This window comes from Aureobasidium namibiae, assembly GCF_000721765.1.
Source record: "Aureobasidium namibiae CBS 147.97 unplaced genomic scaffold scaffold_24, whole genome shotgun sequence".
Lineage (NCBI taxonomy): Eukaryota > Fungi > Ascomycota > Dothideomycetes > Dothideales > Saccotheciaceae > Aureobasidium > Aureobasidium namibiae.
The window spans coordinates 216,735-244,503 of NW_013581185.1; the positions used below are offsets into that span (position 1 = coordinate 216,735).

A 27,769-nucleotide genomic window follows, 5' to 3' on the forward strand; every position below is an offset into this window, starting at 1 on the left:
AAAATGCCAACGCTGCTCGAGCCGTTTATGCAAAATCGATATGCCAGCCCCCTCTTCCAACGGGTGTCTGCATACCAGAAGCCAGCCGTAGTGCCAAGGCATACATTCCGAAGGCCGCGAATGCAGCCAAAAGTCAGTTTCTTCGTCGTCAGCTAGAGACGACAGCAGAGTCGACTCCAGCGCTCTTCAAACAGGTTTGCAGGAGATGTGGTAGAGCTTCAAAGTTCATGCATCGAGGAGAAATGGCGAAGAAGAGCTCAAAAAGAGCCGCCAAGTCCAACGAAACGGATGTCAAAGATATGTAACGATCTCATCAGCCACGCCAGCCCCCTGCATCTTGCGGAGAGGGGAAGAACGCGTTTCAGGTGTGTGTGCGGGCTGATGGTTATTATTACTCTGCCTCGTCTGCCATCAGCTCATGCAAGCATCTTCCCACCTGCACTACGGAGTCCGAAAGATACAGTAGGAGGTCGACTTCACTCTCGCTATCATCTTCGCATACGCAACGATCATCATATCACAACCTGCTCTCTCGTTTCCACCGACTCGACTTACCCCACGTTCGCTTTGCGTAGCACCGCATCAACAACAAGAAAGACAAAATGTATTCGCGCTACATACGAGACATCTCGTCCGAGGTGGACGGCGTCAAGAACACCTTCTCGGGATGGGATCAGTGCATGACAAAGGCATACTGCAAGTACGTCGCTCCTTCCTCTCTGCCATCCATTCCAATGTCACTGACTCGATTCCTCTCCACAGATGGCCAGTCATTATCGGCATCGTCGTCGGAGCAGTAATAGCCATATCAGTAGTATGGTGTCTAGTCCGCTGCCTCTGTTGCGGTCTTGAATGCTGCTGCGGCTGCCTCTCCTGCTTCTCTTGCTGCACATCCTGCTGCAACAACCACCACCGCCGTCAACAAGGATACACTCAACCTCCTCCCCCCGTCTCGCAATTCCCGCAATATACTCAGTATCGACCCGCCGCGGCACCCGTGTATCGCCAACAACAGCAACAACAACAACCGCAATATGCGCATCTCGATGCTCCGAGCAAGTCGTTCAATGAGGATGCATTGCCAGCAATGCCCAGTTGGAACAACAGCCGCAGTTTCCGCCAACAACAGGATGCAGAGGTGGATGATATGGAGATGGGGAACATGCATGCTCAAGCTGCTCAACCTATGCTGCCGAAATCTCCTCGTGCGCAGGTGCAAGAGTACCCTTATCAGGCCAATGCTGGTGCGTATAATGGCGACCTCGGACACTCTCAGTCTCAGTCGCCGTATGCGAATGAGCCTCAGCAGTATGGGTATGGTCGTCAAGAGTCGAGAGTTGCGTTGCCGTACGAGGCTAGCATCAACCCGCCGCCGAGTTACCATACTTCTGCTCCTGCTGCTCAAGGAGTTGCGAGAAAGCCTGTTAGTGGTTCTTGGAGGGAAGTTTAGGTCTTTTTCTTTTGTTTTTGTCGCAAGATTGCATGGCGATGGCGTTTTGTGGCCAATCTCTATCGGAAAGAGATGGAGATTTGTGTTTGTTTTCTCGCGATACCCATCCATCAAGATGAGGAAGGGACAGGTTGCTGGTTCATCTTGTCCTTTCCTCGTCGCCCTGCTTGTCTCTAATACTTTATATCCAGCTTCATATGCTGACCTCTCATCACTTTGAGCGATTTTACGTGCCTGTTTCCATATAAATTGTGCTCCGACGACCACACAGACCTGAACTTGTTTCTCCTTGCGAGTCTGTCTGCTTCCATCGACTGTAGAGATTGAGAACTGCTGGGTGCAAGCCAGAGAAATATGTGTGTTACAGAAGGTGCAATAATCATTGCTCACTTTGCTTTTCCCGCGCACAGCGGTACATAAGACCGCAACGGAAAATACCACCAAAGGGGGCCCATACTGGCGTCGGCGTCGCAAGGACGAGGAAGTCGCGCCCGCACCTTCTTACAACTCCCCAAAAATGTTCTAACCACATAACATCGACTCCCTCTTCAATGATATGCAAAAGAAGAGCCAAAAGATGGCAAAAATGATGATTCCGCCCGGGCTCGAACCGGGGACCGCCTGTGTGTTAGACAGAAGTGATAACCAACTACACCACAGAACCAGTTGATGTTGAGTTTGCTACCTTGAATCTATATATTGATCATGTCGAATTGGCCAAATCAAGCAAATGTTCCACCCACTCTTCCGTCACCAGTCTAAGTCAACAAGTGGACTTGGCAAAACACTGTGGTTGTTAACAGTGGTTAACAATTGCTATCAATGTGAGTGAGAGACGCACATTCATACTCTCTTGCACGTCAAGGAACTAGCACTAGAATACCTAAGACTGTCTACCAAGCATACGCATTTGCAGTCCTTTATCCTCTCTTCTGTCTTTTCGATTTGACGTGCAATTCACATTCAAACAGCCGCTTATCTTCTTCCTTGGAGAGACATCCACACTTTTGAGCTTGGTTCTGACTACGTAATCCATGTAAAACGAGACCAGGTCGCCAACCTTTGGCTTTTTGGTCTCCATCAGATGTTGGATGTAGAATTGTTGATGAGGATGATGATGATGATGATGATATCTGGGCCCAGACATGACAATATCCTGCATTGATGAAACATCTAGCTCAAGGATAGATGCTCGAAGGTTTGAGCACCATATCACCTGGGCTAAACGAGATTTTCTGAGGTATCAATCAAACTTCTGTTCAGACTCTGGACTTGTGCATCATCTCACAACCTTCCTTCCCACAAGAGACCCTTCCAAAATCCTTGTTCTCGAAAAATTGCTCACACTCCTTCCTAAAAGTCCACTGATCTTTGCCTTTGCCAGAATTCCTCCGCTTGAAGAAGGACGAACCAATCAACTCCTCCAACATCCCTTGCATCCACGCATCGCAGTTATAGCCAGGTACATTTGTGCGAATCCAGTGTATGAGTTGTTCTTGACTCAGGAATCTGGTTTTGGCTTGACGGAGAGCCATGCCGATGAGATTCTCGAATGTGATTCCAGGACGAGGTTTTGTGCCGGGGGTTCTGTATTTGAGCATGCACATTTGGTATTTGAATGTTGCGAGGTCGATTCTGAAGGCTTTTACCATGCTTTCGACTGTAGCAACGGCATCTTTGCGGATGGAGAAGTCTATGGGATTGATCAACTTGCTCGGTTTGCTTCGAACATGGCATTTGATCTGATGAGAGACCCGCATGATTATTTCCAAGTAGTGTATATCTGCCTGGTTGTGGATGGATGTATGAGTTGGAAAGGTATTGCGTAGCCATTTCGTGACGATATTGTGGAGTTGCTTCAGGTTGGTGGAATGGTTGGGAGCCTCAAATATCACCATGTAGCAAAGATCCTTCCACTGAATCTGCAGCTCGCTATTCAGCCGTACTCCTTCGCTCAACTCGTCGATTGTTTTCCTCGGCATGTTAGTTGTTGCCAGACACAGCTTCGGAGGACTTGTGTCAGTCTTCTGTCTCTTTTCGACCAAGATCTCGCTTGACTTGGGCTTCCTGGTTCGCTTGTTTCCAATGATTTGGCTCGATATCTCGGGTGTTCTACGGCCATTTTGACGAGGAGCATAAGCGTCCGCCTTGTGGGCGAGATGAGGAGAAACGTACTCCTCTCGGATCTGAGTCATGGTCATGATGGGAGACCGACTCCTCTGAACATCAGGAGATGCAGCGCTAACGGCCGGGATCTTGATGTCTTCAGACAAGTCCTCACTAGCATACGCGACTGAGGAGCTTTCGGCCTCTTGTTGGACAACTGTCGCCTTGGCTTTCACGTGAACTTTTTGTTCGAGAGACGGACTGCGTTGACGGTCTCTGTGATCGGGAGTTGTGCTTGGGTCGATCAAAATATCATCATCAGCGGATGAGCTGTCCTGCGGAACATCCTGTCGATCTGAAAAGCTCTTCGGTGTCTGCGACATGTCTGAATGTGTATTCCGTTGACAGCCTCTGCTGTCACGAGATAAACCTGGAATGATCTTGAAATCATCATCGTCGGATGCGGCGTTTCCTGGAATGTCCTGTTCACTCGCTGATATCTGGTTTCCTTGGCGGATATGTGTATGCGCATGTCCCTGCTGGAAAGGATTGTCCGGAAAGTCATCTTCCACCCCATATTGAGGACCTACGAGATGGCTGACAGATCTGCTATAGTCGCCCCAGCCATAACTGGAATCCCACATTGCTTCATTGTGCTGAACTTCTTCTTCTGGTTCTTCCAGTGTCGTTGCTTTCTGGTCGCTGGATGTCTCCTCCTTGGACGTTTCACCAGCCAACTCATGAGACCCATGGCTAAGCTGTTTACATTGAACACAGTAACCGTCTACGATATTACCAAGTTCTCGACAATCTATACAATGATCTTTTGAGGTGTGGTCGATATCTTTGCACACATTGCAGTGTCTGTTTGCGTCGCAATGGACTTTGTCGCAGACTCGGCAATGTTCAGAGGCAAAATGACCAATCGCGTCACAGTGCTCGCAGTGATCCGCAGCTGTATGACCTCTCTGGTTGCAACGTTTGCAGATAAGTACGTTCCATTGGCCTTTGATGTTGGTTTGGCTGCTACCGTGACGCGTAGATGGTCCAGATCGTATTGAAAAGTCCGCGGAGCTTGGAGGTGTTTGGAATGTCGAATATGGATTAGGGGTCGAGAATAGGTGAGATTGTTGAGAAGAGGTCGAAGGGGACTCAGAGACGGCGGAAGCGTTCTGAAGTTCCAATGATGGATACTGGTAGTGCAGAACGTTTGGCAGGGTTCTATTAAATTGTGATCCCAGATCAGGTTGTAGTTTTCCGTTATCCGGAATGACGATAATGTCCTGGGTTAAGTTTGATGGAGCATCATCAGGTATGTGTACTGGATTCGAGGCGGAACCTGGCGGACAGCGCGAACGGTTGACTAGTCGGTTCCTCAGCCTGGGGTCTAGGGTGGGTGGAGTGGTGGTCTGGTTCTGAATGTTGATTGTGGAGCCGAGCAAGCGACCGAATGCCAAATCAACGGCTCTTTGGTCGCGTGGTTGACGAGAATCAGCCATAACCCTGACCTGCCTAGGAAAGATGGAGGTTCGTTGTCTTGCGGTCCTTGGCGATATCCAACGAGGGACGGCCGACGAGGAAGTGGGAATTAAAAAAATGCCTGTATTGGCTCGTGCCGGAGGGTTAATATATCAAGGCTTGGCATTAGTTATGTGGGTCATCGACCATGACATGTCGCTGAGGAAAACTCAAGACCTTCGGACATCAGCGGGGAACGATGGAAGTGTTGTAAACAAGCACGATGACTCCAGATTTGATTAGAATTATGTGGTGGATATCAATGAGAAGAGCAATTTTGGAGCGTCAAGTGGCCGCTCATCTCGCACGTCCGTACTCAAAGTCTGGAGAGTTTCCTCGTTCTTTTGTAGCAAAATCATGGGTTATGGGCAATGGAGGGACGGGCACATCGGTGACGGTCATTCTGTCCTTTTCGCGGACTCTTGGTAGACTGGTCCTGCTGGCTTGATTGCTGGGTGCCTTGCCGAGTGCGGGAGGGGTGACAGTAAGCGCAGGTAACGAGTTGCGAGTGATGCCCGAGTTGAAGGGGGCAGTTGCAATGTCTTGACGCCGGCGGTAGCGACGGCGGATGAGCACGAGAACGACTGTCAGGATTCCCAGACCGACAAAGACGACGATGAGCATGACGATCCACTTCCAATGGTCCGTCCACCTACAGCGGCCTTAGTCGTCGTCACTTTCCACATAAGACCAGGCTAACTTACCAATCGTGATGAGCGTTTGCATTCTGCGACGAGCTTGTGCCTTGTGAGCTGCCCGAGCTGCTGGAGCTTCCTGAGGTCGATGTGGACAGAGTCGAAGCTACAGTCGAAGCACCTGTCGCGGTAGTCGAGTCTGTTGCAGTGCCGGCACTGACTTTGGCGGCTGCAGCGACACCGTTGTCGGCACAGTTGGATTGGTACCACGAGGCAATCTTGGCCACATCGCTGGCTTCACACACATCGAAGCAGATGGTCGAACCAGCAGCCTTGAGTGTGGTGAGGTATCCGGACTGGCAGAAACACGATTCGTAGATGAGGGCGTCTGTCACAGGTGCTGCTGGAGGGATGCAGCCGGTTTGGGCGCTCTGGAGGACGGTGCATTGCTGGGCGCACGAAGGGAGGGCCGTGTCGCTGTATACGAGAAGTTGCTGGGCGGAAGCTGCCACGGCCAGCGATGCGACAAGGGACAGAAAACGCATGGTGGACTGATGACCGTGTGATTGTTGGATGGTCGGCTGCAATCTGCGACCTGCGACGAGAAGACGCCGTCAGCAAAGAGACGAGACAAGAGGAGAGGAAGGCACGCTTACGAGGCAGTCACGGCTGTCAGAAGCTTCGTGCAGATCGGCGAGGGGAGGTACAGGCAGGTATGCGCAATAACGGCAGTCACGATATTCTGCTGCTGCTGCTGATAAGACGAGGGGCTCAGGAATGTGCCATGAAACGTTTCAGCTAGAGTATACACTGAGCAGCAGCTTCACGCACACAAGATTGTCGTCGTTGGGAAGCAGACGAGGCACCGGGTACAAGAGTACTTGTTTTACGGTAGCTCAAGCTTCGAGCCAGTCAGGCCATCAGCTCGCTGTGTATACAAGAAGACCCGCGAGGGGGCAGGAGCGGCGCTGGTTGCAGCCTACCAGCACTTGGCGCTCTCGTCCGTGCCGAGGGTCCTGCCACCGTTATCTGCTGCTGCTGCTGCAAGGCGACGGCGAGGTTGAATACCTGAGCCTCGCAGCAGCAAACATGAGCACAAGAGGAGCAGCAAACGGTCCCAACAAGCTTTACAAATAAGGGTCTTGAGACATGCAGCTTTAGGTATCGGCCCGTTGGCGTTTGACAGCAGCATCAAGAGCCAGAGAGAGGCAGACTTGGCAACGACAATCACTGCCAAGTGTCGCGTTTCCTCTGTCCTCCGAGTCGCTTTTGTTCAAGCAATTCAATCAGTCGCTCCTTCTCTGCTCAGGCAGTCGTGTAATCGACCCTCTGCCGCCATGCTCTCCCTCTGGTCGCTGTCAACACGCGTATTCCAGCCGCACACATGGACGCGCACGGCGCAATCGCTCTGGTCGTCTTGTCGCACAGCTTCGTCCATCAGTCAGGAACCAAAGTCAACCAGTCAAGACACCGAGATGGACCAGCAATCAGCGCTGGCTCGCCTGATTCGAGAAAACCACAATGCTTATAATAGATGGCGTTATCAAAACGACGACGACTTTCGCAGGAGAGCCCTCGAGGCAACCACGAGATCTCGCAGATCACTCGCGGTCAGAGAGAAGATGAAGGCTGTCGCCCGTGAATACGAAAGAAAGCCCGCGAGAATACAATACCAAAAGCAAAGGTTTGTTCAGCGATACAACGAAAGCCTACAGTACCGGCGTGGCCTCTCGCTTCGCCTAGCCATGCGCTCTAAGAGGCTTGTTGAAGAGGGCTGGTCGTGGAGACTGCACACGCCCGTCCACACCCCTGACCGCGTGGACCGCCATTGCACCGCCTGCGACCAAGACCGCTTCCTCAAGCTCTGGTGGGCCACAAAGGCCGAACCCACTACGTACATGTGCAACTCGTGCTTTGCCAACGACTTTGACCTCATGGTGCCAGAGGGTCAACACAAGAACCTCCCTGCAGTCTTCACTTCTCCCCATCTCCCAGGTCCTCGCCCCAACAAGCCATCCTGATCTGACCACACATCCTCGCTGTCCATTCAACTACACACATGCGAAAACTCGCAATCGCAGCCAATCCTCTCCGCCGGCTTGATCTTGCGCATCGTCAACGAGTACCGGTCCTGCCTCGCGACCAATCTAGGACCGGCCTGATCGTGCTTTCTGCCCTTGATCCCATGAGTATATCCATATCTTGAGGGTCCTCGCATGAGCAATAGCGACCTCGCTGGCAATTCTAGCTCCCACTCTTCCGCCTTTTCCTCGATCGTCTCGACAGGAGGAGAAGGCGGCGGCGGAGGTGTTTCGCTTCCACCCCCAAGCGATCGCTTCGGCAGTCTCAATCGTCTGGACTCTTTTTCTCCACACAGCTTGAAGTCCATGCGTGTCGATGCGCCGAAACTCAGACTGTAGATGGTCTCCTCGAAAGCCGAATGCGTGTCAACATGTGGAGGTATGCCCGTGCCCGGTGGATAGTGCTGCAGCGTGTACTGATCTGGGATATCCCTGTCGTCTCTGGCGGGCAAGCGACTCAGCAGTCGCGTGAGATATTCAGGCGGCGGTGTGCTGGCCGACTTGGAGACGGCAAAGGTGGTATAGTCAAAGTGCGGGCCGTAATGCACTGCTCCTCGCTTGAGAACGCGCCCATCCCGAGAGGCGGTCGCAATGTGGTATTCGCGTATCATCTCTTCCTCTTCTTCTTTTGTGATGAACTCGTGCATCAAGATCAAGCCATTGGAAAATTCGTGAATTGGTGGATCGATGGAGAGGATTGTCGGTGGAGGATGATTCGGTTGTATCTTCGCCAGAATGCACTCAACCATGCTCGGCGCAGCATATGCAAACAAAGCCTTGGACTCTTGCTCATAAGCAGCTATGGCATGCTCAGTCGACTCATACTCAATCAGAGCATACGGCTTTTCCACTTCTTAGTCGTCAGCCTTCCATCTCTTCCCTCACACTCGACTTACCTTTGCTAGTAATTCTACAACTTGCACAGGCACACCAGGCAGATGTTTTGCGTCTGTGATTCCTGACCTCGCTCGTGCTGCCATGTCGCCTGCGTTTAGCAGCCACAGCCATTTTGTTTCTGTGGCGCTGTTGTCGCATTCGAGGTCGGCGAGCGAAACTTTCTCCATTGAGGAGATTGTGGCGAGGTAGCGGGAGCGTGCATTTTGGGGTTGCGCCTTCATTGCTGCTCTGCAGACTGCCTGTGTGCGTGTGATGCGTTATGTGGAATGTAAGTATAATATGAAGCCTTTGGATGATGAAAGTTGCGGCAGCGCAAGATGTGTCCCGAGCGGCCATAAGTCTTAGTTGTATCCATACTTTCGCATCGGCAACGACGATACTAGCAATTATTGCTTTCGATATTCGTATAGCATATCTTTGATACCATGCCAGCTTTCAATAATATTCCGGTATCATTTCGGACAGAAACGAGTAATTCATGGCTATGTCAGAAATATCCTGTGCCTTTGTACGTGATTATCATCCATTTTCTGAACCACCATGAATGGAAACAGAATATCGACTACACCTCTCCACCACCACTCACGAGCATCGTCGGAACCAGTATAGCTTCTGTTTGAGTCATGAGGAAGTCCATATATCGGACCATAGTCAACAAGTATCTCATCGTCGACGATTCCGAGACACTTTTATCAGAATCATGCTTGTCGAGCAGATCACCCTGACCGAGCTTGGCAGATAAGGATATCGGACCTCGGTAAAGCCATCTCCGACGAGGGGTTCCATGACGCGCTTTCTTGGCTGCCTTGTTGTTGTGACTCTTATCTCTCTTGCTGTTCCGTCTTCCTCTTCCTTTCTCTTCCTTCCACCGAGCCCCATGGGCTGGTCTTGCTGTTTCTTTGCGACGCAACGCAACGCAAGAGTCTGTGATCAAGTCATCGAGACTTAATCACTTGCATTTCTCCGTGAAGTCGCCCGAGGCCTATGGATCATCCTGCCGCGTCATTCGACCGGCACCCACGCGTTATGTGGACTGAGTGGACTCGATGCGTGGTTCTGTTGGGAGAAAGAGCTAGAGCAAGACAAGAGAGGGGCCTATACTATCACGAGCGGGGAACTTGCTTGGAACGAGAATAACCATTTGGTGTGCTGAAGCTGTAAGGCATGAGGTGCCCAGCTGTACTGCTGCTGCCATGTGTCGTCGCTGTCGCTTTCTGTCCAGTGCAGGCGTTGGGACTTCCCATCGACTTCGATTCGGACATATGCCATATCATGTTTTGACCGTGGGTTGATAAGATCGCATTAGTACTTTGAATGCTCTGCAAGATCTCTGTTGGCTCCAACCCTGCAAGTGCATTGATGAGCTGTACCATGTCGAATGGAAGCCTTCGAGACATGACCGTTGGTCCGACACCCCTTGACGAAGAACGTCCCGTCCTTAAGGAGATCGATACCAAGATGCATATACGATGTGTGATGGGTCCTCGGATGCTCTCTTCGCCGACGAGCAAAGAGTTGACTGCTGCTCACGCTACCTGTTACTTACACCAATCATCATCGACCTATATTCCTCTACTCTTGCTGACGAGTCTCTCGAAGTTGCTGGCTGCTCAAGGAAATTCATACAGAGACACCGCTCTCTTCGGAATACACCTGCCCACTCATGTACAAAGTACTGCTTGTCAACCCTTACTGTCCTGATATAGTCCCGACGAAACAGCTTTCTGTGCCTTGCACCCATCTGCCATTCCCGTTGGAACACGCCTGGCAAGTCCGCCTCTGTCTAGGCAAATTGAGAGGCTCAATACTTATTCATCAAGAAGACGACTATATGCCACAGTGATTTCAACACCACCGCCGCCGAACTCGGAGCCTCAAGACAATAATGAGGATTTTGCCGCCTCACAAGGAACTAAGGATAGGTCCCTCGGACGAAAACCAAATTGGCATTACACAAGTGATGCATCATCCCGGCCCGAATATTTTGGTGACCGATTTTTCTCTGCCAGTGGAAGTAGTGCCCAACGCGCGTACTCGACCAAATTCGATGGCTTCAGCATCCACAGCATTAAAAGTTACATCTGGATGCTTCGAATCATCTCAAGACCGACATCCTAATGACACCTCCCAGACACCTTTGCAGACCGAATATTCGACACTTTTTTTTTTTTTTGGAAGGCCTCGGCGCCCAAGCACGAAAACTAATAATACGCGTACAGCAATTTTGCAGCGGAATACTCACAGCTATTTATCCAAGGCTATACCAGTCCCTTCACCGAGAAGAGAAGCAATAAAACGACACATATGTCGCTAAAAGATAATCCCAAAGCTTTCTCATGGCCGAAGAAGAAGAGCACGACTAATGGCTACGCTCCGTGTTAATTGATGTCCCGACTTTTGTTAAGCAGCTCGTACACAGTCTCTGTATAAACATTGAGTGTTGGTTCAGACTTGGCGCCTTCCTTCGAAATCCTTTGCAGACCGACTGTTCAACGGACTTGCTGCTTTACTTTGCCAGTGGAAAGAGCAATCAACACGCTTACCCAACAAACTTGATTTGGCTTAAACAATAGTCACAACGAAAAGAAACAACAACTACATCGGGATGACCTCCGACAGCTGGCTCACTGTTTGGCTCCACAGCCTCAGCACGCCTTCGCTGTGACCTGTCAGATGTTCAACCTTCGCCTTTACCCAAACGACTCGCGCGGTTTCTATGTGCCCCCTTCACCGATAAAACAACTAATGTACATACATTTCCAGAGTACGCCATCTTGATTTCCCAATCGCACAAGGAGTGCAACTGGCCCCTTCAATGATCCCGTGTTATCACGTCGCCAAGTTGACCAGGCAAAACTTCTGGAAAACATCCTCGCGTTTGTTCGAAAACAGTGCAGCTAATTCTGTGCCACACAACCCTCACCATCAGCTTTCTGTCTTCGCTGTGGCTAGATTCAGGCTTATAGAAGCATTCTTGGAGCATTCTTGACATCTTGTTGACGTACTAAGTGACCGGAGTCCCCGGACCATGACCTGAGCGCCGACGGTTCCTCTTCATCTGCCGAGCAACACAGTGTTCTAGACTTTGTTTCCAAGCTCTTGCAAGTCCCCAATTCGTGGTTCTGCCGGCAATGTGTGTTGATTCCATCCTCTTGGCATCTAGACCCCTGCCACAAGATCAGAGACGCGGCCTTTTGTGGGATCATTTGTTGACTCCTTGCGGTCCAGACCACGGCAGTCCCAGCTGGCTCTGTCGCACCAAGAGTCTACCAGGGTCGAGATTCGGCTGAGCTTCCGCCAAATGTTCTACGGGTCATCGTCAATATTTGTGCTCCAGCGCTAGAAGGTGGGTGGCGTGAGGAAGAAGAGCGGCCTTGTTCGACGGCCGCCCCGACGTGAAAGTGACAGCAACCGACAGCAACATTAGGGCATATCCGCAGTCCTGCCTTCGGAAGGCAGATTGCCACGTGTGAGCACCCCTGTGCTTCTTCATGCTTCCTCCGATAGTAATCGAATTCTTACCACAGTCTATTACCTTCGACAGCAGTCAACCTTTCGATCGTCAACCGATCCTCAGTCATAACAACCCGGATCTTGTAAAAATCTCAAGTGGGAAATGTCGATCGACATTCAAACATTTAGCCGTAGGAGCCTCATCTCGACATTGAGCAGACAACAACCCCCTGGCTTTCAGATCTCCTACTTCAGAAAAACTGCAATTCTGCAAGAAGTCGTCAGTCTCCACCATGACCCTTGATTCTTCGATGGCAAAGCGGAAAGATGGTAGTGGCAATCAATACTAAGCAATGGCATACTGCCGCTGACGACACTTGTTCATGGTATGTTGGCTGTCGTCACAGTGCAGACATATGCAAAAGCGAAGATCACAGTCAAAGTCGTCGCATTGACGCGGCAAGACAGACATTCAGGAAAAGGTTTGGAGTGGAGTTCCGTGTCGCATCTCGTTCGTGCCTGCTTCTTCTCTGGAGACTTGCAGAACATGAACTACGACTTGGAGTCGTATCTGCTGTACAGTAATTCATTCAACCGCAGACGCCGCATTCCCAAGACCGAAGATATTTCAATCTCAACAACTATCTATTCGATTTGATCGCGCTTTCACACTCCATCTACGATCTGTTGTGAGTTTGCAACCTTTACCTGAGGCTATATTCACGAGACTATGCATGAGCATTCCAGCCCATCTGTCTCAAATCCATTTCAGGACATCACGTCTATAATAGAGTCTCCGAAAATCGCACAAAAACCGGCTCCTAGCATAGGCCGGTGTTTGTATACTACCGAACAACGCAGCTGACACGCAACTCGAGGAAGTTTATGCCGAAGGCAAGCAAGGGCTGAGTTGTCTGTACCCCAAGCACGGCGATCCCAATGCACTGTTGCAGATTTCCAACAACCAGGACTTGTTCAGCCATCCACGATCGAAGGAATGGATGCACATGTAAGCCAGGATTGCTTGCCACGACTTTGTATCCCATTGCGACCCCGATCGCTTTACATCTTCTCATCACACCATCATGATCGAAAATATCTGAAAAACCATACGCCGTGAACGACATCTTGACCTTTGTGCATTCCTCAAAAAATTTGCTTGAACTGCCCCGGTGACAGTTGTCAGTCACAATTGAGAATACATATTCAGCTTCGAATCCCTCGTGGTCGAAGGTTCAATTCAAACTCATACAACGCTCGGCCATTTGATCTCCATCTCCACCTTTTGTGCTACCGTTCTGACACACACCAAATATCACACACATCACACACATCACACAAAAGACATGCGTTTCGCTATTATTCTCTTCATCTCGACCTCTTTTGCACTCCTCATCCCGAGATGCGACAACGGGTATGAGAGCTTTGACAGATCTAAGATTGAATTTGCTTCTGATGCGCTTTAGTGACCACGCCTCATCGTCCGTCGAGGCCCGCGACTTGAACGCTTCTCCTGTTGCCACCCCGGCTGTCTCTGAATCAAGATACCCTTATACCAAGAAGGTCAAGACTACTTCTGCAACATCATACTCGACCACACCATTGGCAACTCGTGCTGTATCAACTGCCGGGAGCGGACCCTCGGCAACAAGTAGCTGCGTCCCGCACTCCATCTGTGTAGACAAAATCAGCCCTTGCGGCAAGCGCTATGGAGGGTTAGTGCCTCTTTCTTCCTCAGTGTGACCTGTGACTGACACAGAGCTCAGATGCTACGACGAGAATTTCTGCGATGGAGACACAAGTCCATACCCTATTCCAACTTGTGCAACTATGGTGACGATGAAGCGAGCAGCCGCCGCCGCCGAGCCTGCCATCACACCAGCCTGATGCAGTGAAACATGAACAAAGTGTTGCCAGTGGGTCCCTAAGATTATTGCTGAGCTATATCAAACAAAGTGGGAAGAAGACAAGTAACGTTGGTTGAGTGAAAGTCCCAGTGGGAAGTAATGAGAAGTCGAGCGAGCTTGTACGATAATAGAGTGTTTATATAGACTTGGATTTGACAAAATACTTCAAATTTCTCTTCCGAACTCATGCGCTCTTGTTGGCCAGAAAGATCTTGTCACAATTGTTTATTAGGAAGCCAGGAATGATTTGTTGCCGAATCTTGATACCCAGACTGCTCGAGAATACAGCCAAGTGGAGATGGTTTGTGAGGAATGCACGGCGTAATTTACGTTACGCAAGGAGTAGGGACCAGACACATACAAACTTGCATCTGATTGTGCTTGAGGACTGGGTGCAACATTTGACAAAAACACAAGCGCGGCCTGCTTTTGCTGGCTCTCGGTTTTGCTTACGAATTTCGTTGGTCGTTCTTTCCGACTCAAAACAACACCTTGCTATTTTTCTCCTATCGTCCTGTTCGTCTTGTTGACTCTCACTTCAAGGCGGAGTCTAGCCACTCGTCTCACAATCCAGCATGCGTCTTCTTCAAGTTGCTGCTCTCGCAGCTCTATCTGTACCCATTGCCGCTCGAGGCGATTTCGACTTCAGAGTCAATCAACCACGCCGGCTCGTTGCAATTCAAAAGCCTAGCCCGAATAGGATTACTGGACACAGCATAGCTCTCGGAAGAGCCAACACAAAAACAAACTCTCTCAGTGCCGGATATCTCCAAGCCATTAGATCAGGAAACCATGTAGATGGTGTCTACTCGCGACTTCGAGTAAGTCGCCTTTTGGACGTTTAATTTTGACAATCGCTGACCAGACTCAAGAATGGAACAATAGATCTTCTCTCCATCAACGCCGGAAGTGTCTTCCTCGTACCTCTCAATGCAGGTGGTGAGACTTTTTACGTTGTCATCGACACAGGAAGCAGCGACACCTGGCTCGTCAACAGCGAATTTACTTGCGTGGATCCATCAGACTCTGAAGTCATCGACGAGGCAGAATGTGCCTTTGGACCCAGCTACTCCGTCACTGCCACCGCTGAGCAGATCGACAATCGCAACTTCAACATCTCGTACGCTGATGGAGAACGACTCAATGGCCAGATGATTACCGAGGACTTGACATTTGCTGGCATCACAGTGGAAAATCAAACCATGGGTCTTGTCACTTACGCAGGCTGGTACGGCGATGGCGCTTCATCAGGACTGGTTGGATTGGCCTATGCATCCTTGACGAACCAATATGGTGGCACCAACCCTAGTGCGGACATTGCAGGCTTGAATATCCCTTACGACCCTCTTCTCACAAACATGTTCAAGGAGAACCTTACTGCACCTCTCTTCAGCATTACTCTCGACCGCGATGTCTCTAGAAGCGCTCAATCGGCAGGTGGTATCGTAGCCGTCGGCGGTATCCCCAATATCCCTCATGGCACCTTCTGGTCTTCGTCGAACATCACCATCATCGGTATGGATGCGACAACAGGACAACCCGAGTACCAATTCTATGCTATCAGTGTTGATGGCTGGGCAGTTAGCAGCAAACAAAACGCGGACTTTGATGTCAAAATGACTGGAAATTCGAGAAAGACCCCTCTGCTGGGTGCACCTACCCGAAATGTGATCGTTGACTCTGGAACGAGTCTGATCTACGCACCCAGTGCAGTTGCCGCAGGACTCGCTGCAGCTTTTAACCCTGCTGCTGCTGTGTCCTCCTCGACTGGGTTATACCACGTCGCTTGCAATGTGACCGCTCCTCTTTTCGGAGTAGTGGTGTCGAGTAAAGTTTTCTACGTCAACCCACTTGACTTGATCATTGACACCGGATTGGGCTTCTGCGTCATGGGTGTGCAGGATAACAACGGAGGATTGACCATCGTGGGAGACGTGTTTATGCGAAACGTCCTCACTGTTTTCGACGTGGGAGCTGCTCAAGTCCGTTTTTCGGCCAGGCCATGTCAGTTGACCAATGGAACGATTACTACTTAGACAAGTTCGGAAATGCTAACTTTTTTGTTAAGAATAATGAGGAACACAATTGAGTTTGAGCAAGATTCAGATTGCAAGAGGGATATCCAAACATATTATGTACCGAGGAGAATGTGACACAATTACTTCTGTTGCAACTTAAACCCAAGGTCCACCCGCCTGAGCATCAACAAGCAACATATCAGCCACCGGTGCAGCAATCTCACCACCGGCCTCAGCAACAGCCTTTGCAGCAGCTTGACCGAACCTCCTCCACTTCTCCGCAGCTTCTCTCTCTCTTCTCGCTTTCGTTTTGCTGCTGCCCGATGGCGCAACACCGGTGAGTAGCTTTTCACTGTCTGAAGGCGTGTAGTTTACAAAACCGCCGGATTTGCTTGCTGCACGACTGTTGCTTGATTTGTGCTCGGAGCTGGATTTCCGGCTGTGGGGTTTCGAGGAAGAGTTGCGCTTTGTGATGCGGTTGCGTGATGGAGAGGGTGTACGTGATTCTTTTCTTGTGATGTTGGTGGTGGAAGGGTATGCGGCAGCGGTGTAGTAAGGTGTGGTTTCTGCCAAAGTTGTTTCCATATACGCAGGAGCCAAGGTAGGATCATCGTAACTTGTGGGCAACAGACTACTGTGGACTTGGAAGTTGTTGAGGGAAGCTTGATACTCTGCTTCTTTCTTCTCGCTTGCTATCCAAGGGCTGAACGTCGGAGAGGGCTCGTAGATGTCCTCTGCTCCAAACGAGTTTGCGCTCCAGGCGGACTTGTTGTACGAGTCTAATGAAGGTTGCTGCTCGTAGTAGATCTCGCGGAAGGCGGTGGGTTCTTCGGTGAATGCCATGCTCCCGCGTTCAACGCTGGGGCTGGTCAGAGGTGAGGCTTCAGGGCTGTAGAGCTGCCTAGGCAGGCTCTGTTGGTTGAAGGTGCTCGAGAAGGGTGATGCTTGCTCGTCGTAGTTTGTGAATGGTTGGAAGGGGGAAGCGTCGAGAGTGCCGAAGCCTTGAAAACCGAGTCCGATTGCTGCAGGTTTACTTCTTCCGCTGGAAGGGGGAGTCAAGGGCGTACTTCTGACAGGCAGAGTCATGCTAGTCATTCTGGTGGGAGTGTGGTAGATATTCTCTACCCAAGCGTCCGGAGCACCTGCCCTATAACGCGATGGCGACATCATCTTTGGTGACTTGCTGGATGATCGATATGCTTTGGTAACGCCAACAGGTCTCTCAGGAGTCTTTGCAGAAAGTTCGTGTTGGTATTTGTTTGCTCTTCGGCGCCTGGCCGCTGCGTCTGCTGATGGCGAAGATGGAACAGTCGAGATGTGTGGACTGGGGTAACCACCGAGACTCAGAAAATCCGCATGAGGAGTGTTCTTTGTGTTGTAGAAAGAGGCGGCTGGCGCAAGAGTGTGATGGTGTTGTTCTCTTTGTTGTGATCTGCCGCTGTCTTGCTGCTGCAGTTCCAAAGACGAAGCGCTCTCCTCCAGCACCGCCAGTGTTCTGGCCCAAAAGTCATCTGAAAGACGGCGGGCTGCTGCTTCGGAAGTACTGCTTTCGCCACTGTCGGTCTCGATCGAGCTGAGAGTTTCATTGTTGCTGCAGGCTTCGTCTGAACTGTTGCTGCCGAATTGGAAGTCATCGGCGTCAATGTCCACGTATTGGCTGAACAGATCGTCATAGACGGTTGCCCACTGGGGCTCTTTGTTTGTTGGCCGCATTGGGTAAGTGTGTTGCTGAGTAAGGTATGCCATGGTTGTATTGTGAGGTGGGAGTTTGTGTAAGAAGGCTGTTGAGATGCTTGTTCTGATAGGTTGATCAGACTTTGTGCACGATCTGTGCAGAAGTGTGGCTGAGGGATATGCGATCTGGTAGAGTGGTTGCCAGAAAGTTGGTCTGAACAGGGATATCAGTGACTGAACAGGTAAGTTGTAATGCACGATTATGCAGGAACAAAAACAGACATTGACACAAGAGGCAAGTGTAATATATGCATGCAGGGCTATTGTTGGTAGAGACACCCCAGCCATTTTGATTGTAAAAGGCATTCCGGGTGGTTGGTTGCTTGTTTGTATGGAATGGGAGATTTACAATAGTGTGGTTCTCTCCTTCTGTTAGGGGGTCACATGTGTTTGGTGGGTTTACCTGGCCTACGCGCTGAATGGGAACCCGGTGGCTAGCATTCCAGTGGTATACAGAGTGAGAGTGGCTGGAGAGGTCGGTGCATTCCTTGAGGCAGGGCATTCCTCAGTCCAGCGTCAATGGTCAAGCCGAACACACGTGATTATCAAACAATAGTCCACCAGGTACAGCAGAGGACAACGTGAACAAAAGTCTTATTCATGAATAGAGATGTTCTTATCTGTGGCAGGATCTCGCGTGGATCATGGAAACAACATATTGTGTCGCAGAAGAATAGTATCGAAAGTCGTCGGGCCCCCTGAGTGGTTTCATGAGCGAACCTGCCCGAAATTCGGAAAGCGAGCCACAAAGTGAGCTCAGCTTCCTCTATGAGAGCGAGTATCTATGCTAGTGTAGTCATCTGTATTCATCGTCCGGCTTCTGTGCATAATTGTTCTTCTCATTGCTGTCTTGTGAAGGTCTTTGCCTATACTCGATGTCGCGTGAGCCTCAAAGTTTCGCCTCACTCATCTCAAACTTCCAACACAAAGGCTGTGCTTCACTGTCTCCAACCCAAACATACGACACATCAGCAGCCTAGTATTATAATCCAATCTTATCTGGTTGCTGTGACTTGTGCGTCTATCCGCTTTCGTATGTTTGTTGCCCAGGGCAAGGAATGTACAGCAATTAACCCACATTCCAGCATAATCACTACAGCAAAACATGGCCGTTAACAGTATCCGTATAAGTCATCTGCTGCTTCAGGAAGCTCACTCATTCGGGCTCTTCCTCTCCTTCAATAAGTCGCTCCAGAATCTCACTCGCTCGATTCTCCAGCCTTTCCCTTTCCTGATATCATTATCACACAGTCACTCGCTCGAATATCATACAGCTTTGTAATAACATTTAGCCATAATTCCAGTCTCGATCAGTCTTCAAGATGAAGATCGAGTTTGCGGCTGCTGCAGCCATCGCAGCCTCAGGCGTCGTTGCTCAGTCTTCGTCTGCACCTATCACTTCTGCTGCAGTCAGCACTTCAACTGCATCACCGGTCTACGTCACGCTGACAATCGATGACTGCGATACTACTGCACCTCCACAGATGGTCACAGTGACCAATGGAGTCACACTTACTTACTGTCCCAAATGCGAAGAGGCTTCAATGACCTCTGCCGCTGCTCAAGTCACTCCTTTCACCACAATCTGGACAACGACTTATCTTTCTCTTTGCACGACTGGTACATCTCACGGTATGACACCAGTTGTCTACACCGTCACCGAGTCATGTACCGAACCTACCCCTACCTGGACCCCTGGTCCGTCTTACGTTCCTCAAGGCTTCACCACCACCGAAGTCGTCTGTCACCAATGTGCCGAAACTCCTCAAACCTACACTGTCACTCAACCTTGCGACTGCGAGGCTACTCCTGCCCCTGCCCCAGCAAACCCCACTGGCTCCTCACCAGGAGGCAATGGCGGCAATGGAGGAAACGGTGGCAATGGAGGCTCGGGAAGCCCTGGTGGAAACGGAGGTAACGGCGGCAATGGCGGGAACGGCGGCAATGGAGGTTCCTCAAGCCCTGGAGGCAATGGCAGAAATGGTGGAAACGGAGGCAACGGAGGAGATGGAGGCTCTTCGAGCCCTGGTGGAAATGGCGGAAATGGAGGCAATGGTGGCAACGGAGGAAACGGCGGCGATTCTGGTCCAGGAGGCAATGGAGGAAACGGAGGCAACGGCGGAAATGGCGGCAACGGAGGCTCAGGAAGTCCTGGCACACCTGGAAGCAATGGAGGCGCACCTGCTGCACCCTCTGTCCCTACTGCTCCTGCTGCTCCTGCTGGCAACGTCGTCACCCAGATCAGCGATGGTCAGATCCAAGCACCAACCGGCAACCCTCAACCCGTCACTCAGATCTCAGACGGCCAGATCCAGGCTCCTACCGCAGGTGTCGGCCGCCCAGAGGGTAACTCGACTGTCACCGCTCCTTGTCCTGGACCTCAATGCAAGCTCTCGACTGCCGCATCACCCACCGGCCCTGCAGCTGCTCCTACCAGCCCAGTCACATACACTGGTGCTGCTTCAAGCTTCAGCATGAGCGGTGTCTTCGCAGCGCTCATCGCAGTTGCTGCTGCTGGGTTCGCCGTGCTTCTCTAGAGATAGAGTTGCACTTGATGTATGCTAGTACGAGGGTGAGTGGAGTCACCGCTTTGCATGGCCGACAACATGTGTTAAAGGGCGTTTTCTTGTCTTCTTCTCATTCTTTTCGATTTCTTTTTCTTTTTTCTCCATCTCTCTTCTTTTTTCTCGTCTGTTGTCGAACTAATCCATCTATGCTCGGATATCTTATTATCTACCAAAATACAGAACAAACGATTGTGCCCCAACTTTTCCTTGCTCCAATGTATATTGCCAGCATTGTGGATAGTTTGCTTGAGATATATTGAGAATCTCTGGAAGACTTTACGTATGTTCGATAGGTGCATATCGTTGGAATGCATATATGGAACATACGAAGACATTCCTTGTAAAATTGCAGTGGGCGATAGAGTCACCCTGCCTTGTTGTATGAAGACCTCACATCAACCTGAGAATCCACACCAACTCCTCTAGAGAGCAGCCGTCATTGAGGCAAAGTACCTCTCGATCAACATCTGATATCAATGTCTGGAGTGATGCGAATAATAGGGACACGACACATCGATTCGAAGAGCATGTCGAGTAGAGTACGTAAACACTTCTTTTGTCTGACTGTTTTTGATCGGTGACATCTCTCGGCCCAGACTGACAACGACTCGAGCTTTCTTGGGGGCTACCCTCCGAACATTACTCTCTACAGCAGAGGTGTGTCAGATAACTTCAATGGCACATTATAGTGCAACAGACCACGATGGAGGTGATCTACGCCAAGCCTTGATAGATTGCCGGCACGAGCCAGACGCGAACAAATTTCTTCGAAGCGCAACGGAAGGGCACAAACGACTTTTCAACCACAATACAACTGTGATTGAACACCTCACACCGCAATAACAACATTATCACTCCTGGAACTCCCAACATGAAGCAACGAAAGTCCCCGGCTGGCAGTTCCTTATCTCCGGTCTCGAACCTTATGTCCGGCCTCTCACTGGGACCTGTCATGCCAGAGACAAAGACGACCGAGCAAGCCACAGCAATGCTCGAAGCAGTCGAACGAGAGAGAGATCTATTCGCAAAACATAGGGCAGAAATCAAGCAAAGACTCGATGATGTCACCGAAATCCTCAGACAGATCAGACTCAAGGAAGAGAAACTTGACAACACGCACAATGCTATCGACACCAAAATGGAGAACATGGACGAGATGATTGTGCACCTCGAATTCGAAAAGACCGGACTCGTGAGATGGAAGCAGGAACTCCAAAAACAACACGATGTCAATTCGAAACAAACCAAGAAACTCGAAAAGAGCCAAGCAGCTTTCCAAAAACAATCGGATCTGGTGGCACAACTCATGCGACAACAACAGGAAACGAAATCACTACTTGACGCTCGCGAAGAGGAAATCAAATCTCGTGAAGAAGCCCTGGCGCTTCGAGAGCTTGCGGTGAAGAAGGGAGAAATAACTCTCGTCCACCGAGAACAAGCTCTAAAAGCATACGAGCAGGAAGTTCAGAAGCAGATCAACACATACCTGCAAAACGAGAATGCTTTACAGGAACGAATGAATGGTATAATGAATGAAGCAGTGGACAGTTCCTTGATAAAGCACGACTCGGAGTTTTCAACGCCATACATACCTGGTACTGTAACACAGGTAATTGATCCTCTCCAAGCCATAGCTTATCTAGGGAAGACTACTTACAGGCCAGTAGAATAGAGTGTCAGAAACAAAGAATCCAGCTTCACATGATGTCGGGACAAGTAGTCCAGTTAGACAACGACGAGATCTTTACGGCAGGAATCCTGGAAGCCGCACGAATAGGCGCATCGGAACCTGAGCGGGGGCCTTGCTGGAACACAGTATCTTCCAAGTAACGTTTCAGAGAACGTGGTATGTACATCAGACGCTCAATCATCACCTCTTAAGACTATTTAGCTCAAAGGACGCACCAAAATATCTATCATGTTGAGGCGGGTCACCACCGCTACCACATGATGTCAACCGGACACACTGATAATTTGATCATCTCCATAACCTCACTACACAAACTAGGCCCTGGTACAGTTTAGCTGACAACTCCTTCAGGAGTGCTGTCTCATTAGACAGACCATGAACACCAACCGACATGCCATTGAGCCAGGAGCTCGGCAGTAGATGAACCCGCTTCTGTATAGACTTGTTACGTACACGATCCTCCCATACCCCTACCTTTTTTCCTTTAACTCACAGGATGTAAAACAATTGGTCTGTTTTTCTGAGGCGGCGTAAGACCCCGCTGCCACGATGTCAAAACAATGCGCTTGTCGCAGTACTGATGATTCGCCCTTTCCCGCAACCCTGTCATATACGTGTTTTCGAGACTGCATGCAACTGATGAGGTATCCAGGTATGCTTGCTCGTCAGACCAGATAAGTTCAATCAGCGAAACCAGCTCTGCTGCACGAGGGTACTGAAGAAGAGTTGTGAATTTCCATGGGATTTGGGGGCTTCCAAACACAATTCTTGAGGGTTCAGACTCTGGATATGCAAAAAGGACGATACCTGATATCAAACCATATGTATATACCACTCAGACCCCCCAGCCAAACAATCCACTCGATATCTCGGCACAAAACGCCAAACTCTCAGGGCTCCCTCGTATACCTAGATCTTGCCTTTGGACTCGCGCCCTCATCTCTAGCCGCAGAAACACTTTGCCCGTCCAGTTGCCCCTTCATAACGCTATCCACCTTCTCACTCTCCACGCCTATCTGATTCGGCGGCGTTGTAGGCCTTTCAACTTCCTTTTCTACAACACCTTGACTTTCTTGAGATGGTATCTTGCTCTCCTCCTCATCATTCTCATCAGAGCTTTCGTAGTCAGTATCGGTATGCTGCCACTGATCACCACCATATGCATCTCCCTCCCCCTCTTCCTTCCCAACCATATTCTCATACTCTTCTTCCATACCACACACACTCTTGACCTCCTCCTCCACATCCTCATCCCCGAACAAAAACAAACGCAAATCTTCCTTCAACACCCCACTCCAAAGCACACCCGCAATGAACCAAAGCGCCGCTAGAGGAATAAACGCGAGCCAAAAGACCAATGACCCAGCGATGTAGAGAGTATTGACAACAAGCGCAGCAGGAAAATACACAACAGTGTACGCTGAATTGAGATAGCGATATAGCGTTTTGCAAAAGTATGAGAGCAAAGTCCATAGGTTCCAGAGGATGGCGAAGGTGATGATGGCGAAGAGGGTGATGCTCAATACATGGAAGATTGTGTGGAGGTGGAGGGGTAGGGTTGGGAAGGATGTCTGGATTTTTGCTCGCGAGTTAGCATTCTTATTCTTTGTCATCGTGAGAGGTTTTGGAGGGATAAATGAGAGCGAGGAAAGAAGAGGGAGAAGAATTTGAAGGTATCGAGTGGGAAGAGGAAAGTCAGGAACCGCGAATCAAGATGATAAGGAGAGTAACCACGGTTCAACGCAGGCACGGGGAAAAAAGCAAAACAGTGGACAGGATAAGCGGAAAAGCAGCGGGACGATCAAGGGATATGACAGATGAACAGGAGGTTTTAGAAAACTTGGAACGCAACTGATATGTGAAAACCAAGGAGACAAAGTCGCAAGCAAAGAAGAAACCACTTACCTCAATCTCACCAACAATGATCAACAACACCTCCGCATCAGGATCATATATCAACCCCTGATTAAACTCCGACCAAGGATTAAACGCATTGTAAACAGACGTAACCGCCATACCCACCACCCAAAGCACGAGCAAGCGCCGCCACCAGCGATAAGCAAAGACACCAAGGCGTCTAACAATATCGCGCAACATGCGGATAACAAGGTCCTCAATGCTCATGTCTTTGAGTTCGTCCCAAAAGTCTTCCCTGTCGAAAAGACTGCGAGAAGACACTTTCGGCCTACGCGCCTCCTTGCTTGATGCCGTCTTCGCCGAGGATATTGTAGTATTTGCCCTTTTGGGGGTCCGACAGGACCTCGTATGCGTACTTCAATTCTTTGAATTTTTCGGCGGCGGCTTCTGGTGATGAAGAGTTTTTGTCTAGAAGGAGAACACAAAAGTCAGCCGGGTTCCCCACAGCTAATAGCAACATGGTCGTGACTACAAACCGGGATGGAACTTGAGAGCGAGCCTGCGGTATGCGGCCTTGAGCTGAGCTGGGGAAGCGTCGGGGTTGACGTCTAGGATTTTGTAGAACTTTGTTTCTGCGACCATGGTCTGGTGGTGGAGGAGATTCGAGGTTCGCCAGGGGTTGTACAAGCGATGATAGGGCTGTGGAAGTTGAACAAAGAGTATCAAACCACAAAGGACATTCCAGACCGGATCTGGCAATCACTGGCGTTTTATTCGAAAAGAGTGGTACCCGAAGCTAAAAGCTTCGATATAACAATAGTCTTCTCTGGCTCTGTGAAAGCGCTCTGTCGATCAGAGGTTAGATAATGGTAGTTTGATCCATGCATGAAAACTAGACTTAGAATGGAGTTCAGCTGGGCAAACGGCGGGAAAGCAGATGATAAATACAAGAACTTGGAGCAATAACGATCAAAAGTCAATAAGCACAATCTAGATACAGTGAAATTGTCAACCGCTTTGTCTTCCACCATATCGTTTTCCTCCTCTTTATTGGTCCTCCCCTCGCCTACGAGTCACCACATTCTCAACCAGGAGAAAGCGGTTGCCGCGCCCCAGCACCAACGAACCAACTCCCAAACACCAGATTCCAGCACCAAGCAATCACACCCCAAAACATCACCAGCACATGGCCCGGCACCCTCTTGCCCACATAAACATACTTTCCCTCGGGCGCGTATCCATTAGCGTTCGCCCAACTCCATTCCGCCGCTGTATTCGCCGTGGCGCTACCAAGATACGAACCAGCGAAAACAGTGAAGAAACAGCAGAGGATAATCTGCCAGTTTGCGAGTGCAGTGGCAACGAAACTTTTGGCAATGGGTGTAGCTGTATTGGAGAGCAGATCAAAGACGTGCACTTTCGTACCTGGAGGGGGTGTGAGAGGACTGCTCGGGTCGGGGTTGGTGATGGATTTGAAGTGTTGGAGGGTGCGAGGCGACATGTCTTTTGCGGGTACGCGAGGGCGTTTGATGTTCAGGGTGTTGATTCTGGGCAGCTTTCCATGCTGAGGGGGGCGAGTCTTGTCGAGGGCGATTTGGTCCGAGGTGATTTCGTTTGAGAGAGGAGATTTGGGTGACTTGGTTGAGGTAGGAGATTTGACAGCTGGATTTGACGAGTGTGAGGTACCGGATGAAGTCGCTGTCAAATTTGCTGGGAGTGGTGCGCCAGACGGCGATTTGACCGGCGGGCTAGTTTGAGTTCCAGCATTCGTGGTGTCGGAAGCTGCATTCTTCTTAAATGGAGCTATTGGACTTGTCTGGACCCCGCTACTCAATACCTCAGCAAAGGTCTTGCGAGGCGAGGTAGGCTTGTTCGACGAAGCAGCGATGGGACTTGTTTGGAGTCCACTGATGATCATCTCAGATAGCGTTTCTGCTTTCTTTGCAGAGGGAGAAATAGGACTCGTCTGAACACCACTGCTGATGATTTCCGAGAAAGACTCTGTTCTCTTTGCAGAGGGAGCGACGGGGCTCGTCTGAACTCCACTTGTGATGATCTCCGACAAAGGTTTGGGAGTTGAAGTGTTTGCCTCGGGGGCAACTAGGCTCGTCTCAACTCCACCGCTCATAACTTCCTCGAAAGCCTTCTTTGCCTCAACAGAAGCAGCGATAGTACTCGTTTGAACCCCACTGCTTATAATCTCACCAAAAGTCCGAGGAGCAACAGTTTTCGGTGAAGCAGCAACAGGACTTGTGTTGACACCGCTCCTGACATCCGAGAAAGTGAACTTCTGAATCAAAGCAGCGATGGGACTTGTTTGCACTTCATGGCTAACGATCTGAGACAAGCTCTTCTTCTTGGGCGATGCGATAGAACTTGTCTGCATCTGGGTACTTGTAGTCTCTGGCTTTTTGGGCGAAGGGATGGGAGAAGTTTGATTGCTACCGCTGATGTTGTTAGGAGTGGCCTTGATGGAAGGATGAATAGCGATAGACTTGACTCCAGACAAGCCAAGCGTGGGCTTGGTCTTCTTTGGTGTTTGTTCAGAAGCATGACTGCGAATACTGGCTGCGTCAGAGGCATCTCCTCCATCTTCAGACCAGAACTCATCATCACTCAAAGCCTCGAACTCATCAGCAAGGTTGATACCACCGATGGATGCACGCTTGGGCTTTTCGGGGCGTCGAGGTCCATCGTCGTCTCGTGTGGCCGTCCACTTGTCCATAAACTCAAAAAGCACATCGTCCAGCTCCTCGGCAGCAAGGTCTTTGGTGACGGTGATATGGCGAGCCACGATATCCAGTCTTTCGAGCAAACTCTCGATCTCTCGATCTTTGGTTTCCAGCTCTTGTTGAAGTATCGCTATATCCCCCTCCAAACCCTTGACTTCGGTGATTTGGTCATCGCGCTCGGCTTTTGTTGTCGTGAGATCGGCGGTGAATTGGCGGACTTCGGCTTCGCGGTCTTCGATGGTGAGTTCGAGGTTGGCGATACCTTTGATTTCCTTGTCTCTTGCTTCGACAATCTTCTCAAAGGTCGAGGATTGGCGGCGTAGCTTGACGTTTTCCAATTGTGTTTCTTCGTGTTCTTTTTCGTGGTTGCGGACACGGTCTCTGAGTCTGAGGAGCTCGAAATTCTTCGCCTTGATGTCGAGCTGCTGCTCTTCGACCTTTTTTTCGAGCTTCTCGTTCGAAGTTTCGTAGTAGCTGAAGTTTTTGTTCACTTCTTCGAGTTTGGCTTTGAGTTCTTTGACTTTTGCGGCGAGAGGTGCTGATGGGTCGTTGAAGGGCAGAGGTGAGGGCTCGCTAGAATGCGCGTCCATGATGTGGTGTTTGGTGTTTGGTGTTTGGTGTTTGTTTCTGACGAGGCGCCGTGAAGAGATGGTTCTAAATACCATGGCGAAGGAGTTGTAACAAAGAATCACTACCGCCGCCTTTGGACTGTTTGACAATGAAAAGTGAGTCAAGGTTGAAGATGGTTCAATTGCATTCATGACCGGAAATGGAAATTCGACACTCTTCATTCACTTTCGGATTTTTTTGTCTGCACACATATCGCCAACACTCTTGGTAGACACCCTTGGACATGTTTCAAGACTCACATAGCATTGTTGTATCGGAAACCATGAAAAAGATGTCAATTGTCTTAGAACAAATATCCGTGGTCTGGACTGTGAGAGATTACAGACGAGAATCGTTAACGCACGTGTAGTGAGAACGACCCAACACACCCCGCCACACCATCTGACCAGACCAAAAAGTGAAGATGCGTTGTGATGCAAATGGCTCAGAGTTTGCGGAAAACAGAAACAAATATCATGAAATCATCAGAGATGCAAGAACTGGCAGGAAAATCA

The 27,769-nt window shown here is 50.0% G+C and overlaps 12 protein-coding genes across 12 annotated transcripts; 6 read left to right on the forward strand and 6 right to left on the reverse strand.

The window, feature by feature from the left end:
- Positions 1 to 602: 602 nt before the first annotated feature.
- On the forward strand, positions 603 to 1,450 carry M436DRAFT_57472 (uncharacterized protein; the record flags this gene model as incomplete). Its single annotated transcript, XM_013567563.1, has 2 exons — positions 603 to 700; positions 763 to 1,450. 2 exons carry the CDS (start codon positions 603 to 605, stop codon positions 1,448 to 1,450), a joined length of 786 nt encoding a protein of 261 aa, XP_013423017.1.
- A 1,259-nt stretch (positions 1,451 to 2,709) lies between these two features.
- Positions 2,710 to 4,200, reverse strand: M436DRAFT_86042 (uncharacterized protein; the record flags this gene model as incomplete). Its single annotated transcript, XM_013567640.1, has 1 exon — positions 2,710 to 4,200. The coding sequence occupies one exon, from the start codon at positions 4,198 to 4,200 to the stop codon at positions 2,710 to 2,712; it is 1,491 nt and encodes a 496-aa protein (XP_013423094.1).
- Positions 4,201 to 5,371: 1,171 nt separating this feature from the next.
- M436DRAFT_86043 (uncharacterized protein) lies at positions 5,372 to 6,254 on the reverse strand (the record flags this gene model as incomplete). Its single annotated transcript, XM_013567641.1, has 2 exons — positions 5,372 to 5,726; positions 5,779 to 6,254. 2 exons carry the CDS (start codon positions 6,252 to 6,254, stop codon positions 5,372 to 5,374), a joined length of 831 nt encoding a protein of 276 aa, XP_013423095.1.
- Positions 6,255 to 7,184: 930 nt separating this feature from the next.
- On the forward strand, positions 7,185 to 7,730 carry M436DRAFT_86044 (uncharacterized protein; the record flags this gene model as incomplete). Its single annotated transcript, XM_013567642.1, has 1 exon — positions 7,185 to 7,730. The coding sequence occupies one exon, from the start codon at positions 7,185 to 7,187 to the stop codon at positions 7,728 to 7,730; it is 546 nt and encodes a 181-aa protein (XP_013423096.1).
- Positions 7,731 to 7,756: 26 nt separating this feature from the next.
- Positions 7,757 to 8,539, reverse strand: M436DRAFT_57561 (uncharacterized protein; the record flags this gene model as incomplete). Its single annotated transcript, XM_013567572.1, has 1 exon — positions 7,757 to 8,539. One exon carries the CDS (start codon positions 8,537 to 8,539, stop codon positions 7,757 to 7,759), a length of 783 nt encoding a protein of 260 aa, XP_013423026.1.
- A 3,894-nt stretch (positions 8,540 to 12,433) lies between these two features.
- On the forward strand, positions 12,434 to 14,027 carry M436DRAFT_67799 (uncharacterized protein; the record flags this gene model as incomplete). The annotated part of the gene is made up of 5 exons (XM_013567606.1): positions 12,434 to 12,470; positions 12,548 to 12,721; positions 13,002 to 13,149; positions 13,607 to 13,855; positions 13,907 to 14,027. 5 exons carry the CDS (start codon positions 12,434 to 12,436, stop codon positions 14,025 to 14,027), a joined length of 729 nt encoding a protein of 242 aa, XP_013423060.1.
- Positions 14,028 to 14,916: 889 nt separating this feature from the next.
- On the forward strand, positions 14,917 to 16,083 carry M436DRAFT_57405 (acid protease; the record flags this gene model as incomplete). Its single annotated transcript, XM_013567550.1, has 1 exon — positions 14,917 to 16,083. A coding segment is annotated over one exon (1,167 nt), but the record flags the coding sequence as incomplete, so codon positions are not given.
- A 138-nt stretch (positions 16,084 to 16,221) lies between these two features.
- M436DRAFT_57458 (uncharacterized protein) lies at positions 16,222 to 17,811 on the reverse strand (the record flags this gene model as incomplete). Its single annotated transcript, XM_013567560.1, has 1 exon — positions 16,222 to 17,811. The coding sequence occupies one exon, from the start codon at positions 17,809 to 17,811 to the stop codon at positions 16,222 to 16,224; it is 1,590 nt and encodes a 529-aa protein (XP_013423014.1).
- Positions 17,812 to 19,121: 1,310 nt separating this feature from the next.
- On the forward strand, positions 19,122 to 20,336 carry M436DRAFT_67802 (uncharacterized protein; the record flags this gene model as incomplete). The annotated part of the gene is made up of 1 exon (XM_013567607.1): positions 19,122 to 20,336. The coding sequence occupies one exon, from the start codon at positions 19,122 to 19,124 to the stop codon at positions 20,334 to 20,336; it is 1,215 nt and encodes a 404-aa protein (XP_013423061.1).
- Positions 20,337 to 21,237: 901 nt separating this feature from the next.
- On the forward strand, positions 21,238 to 22,424 carry M436DRAFT_86050 (uncharacterized protein; the record flags this gene model as incomplete). The annotated part of the gene is made up of 2 exons (XM_013567643.1): positions 21,238 to 21,889; positions 22,408 to 22,424. 2 exons carry the CDS (start codon positions 21,238 to 21,240, stop codon positions 22,422 to 22,424), a joined length of 669 nt encoding a protein of 222 aa, XP_013423097.1.
- A 1,823-nt stretch (positions 22,425 to 24,247) lies between these two features.
- M436DRAFT_14005 (dnaJ-like protein subfamily B member 6-A-like protein) lies at positions 24,248 to 24,555 on the reverse strand (the record flags this gene model as incomplete). The annotated part of the gene is made up of 2 exons (XM_013567537.1): positions 24,248 to 24,381; positions 24,450 to 24,555. Coding segments are annotated over 2 exons (240 nt in total), but the record flags the coding sequence as incomplete, so codon positions are not given.
- A 442-nt stretch (positions 24,556 to 24,997) lies between these two features.
- On the reverse strand, positions 24,998 to 27,235 carry M436DRAFT_57564 (uncharacterized protein; the record flags this gene model as incomplete). The annotated part of the gene is made up of 2 exons (XM_013567573.1): positions 24,998 to 25,912; positions 26,138 to 27,235. The coding sequence occupies 2 exons, from the start codon at positions 27,233 to 27,235 to the stop codon at positions 24,998 to 25,000; spliced, it is 2,013 nt and encodes a 670-aa protein (XP_013423027.1).
- Positions 27,236 to 27,769: the final 534 nt, after the last annotated feature.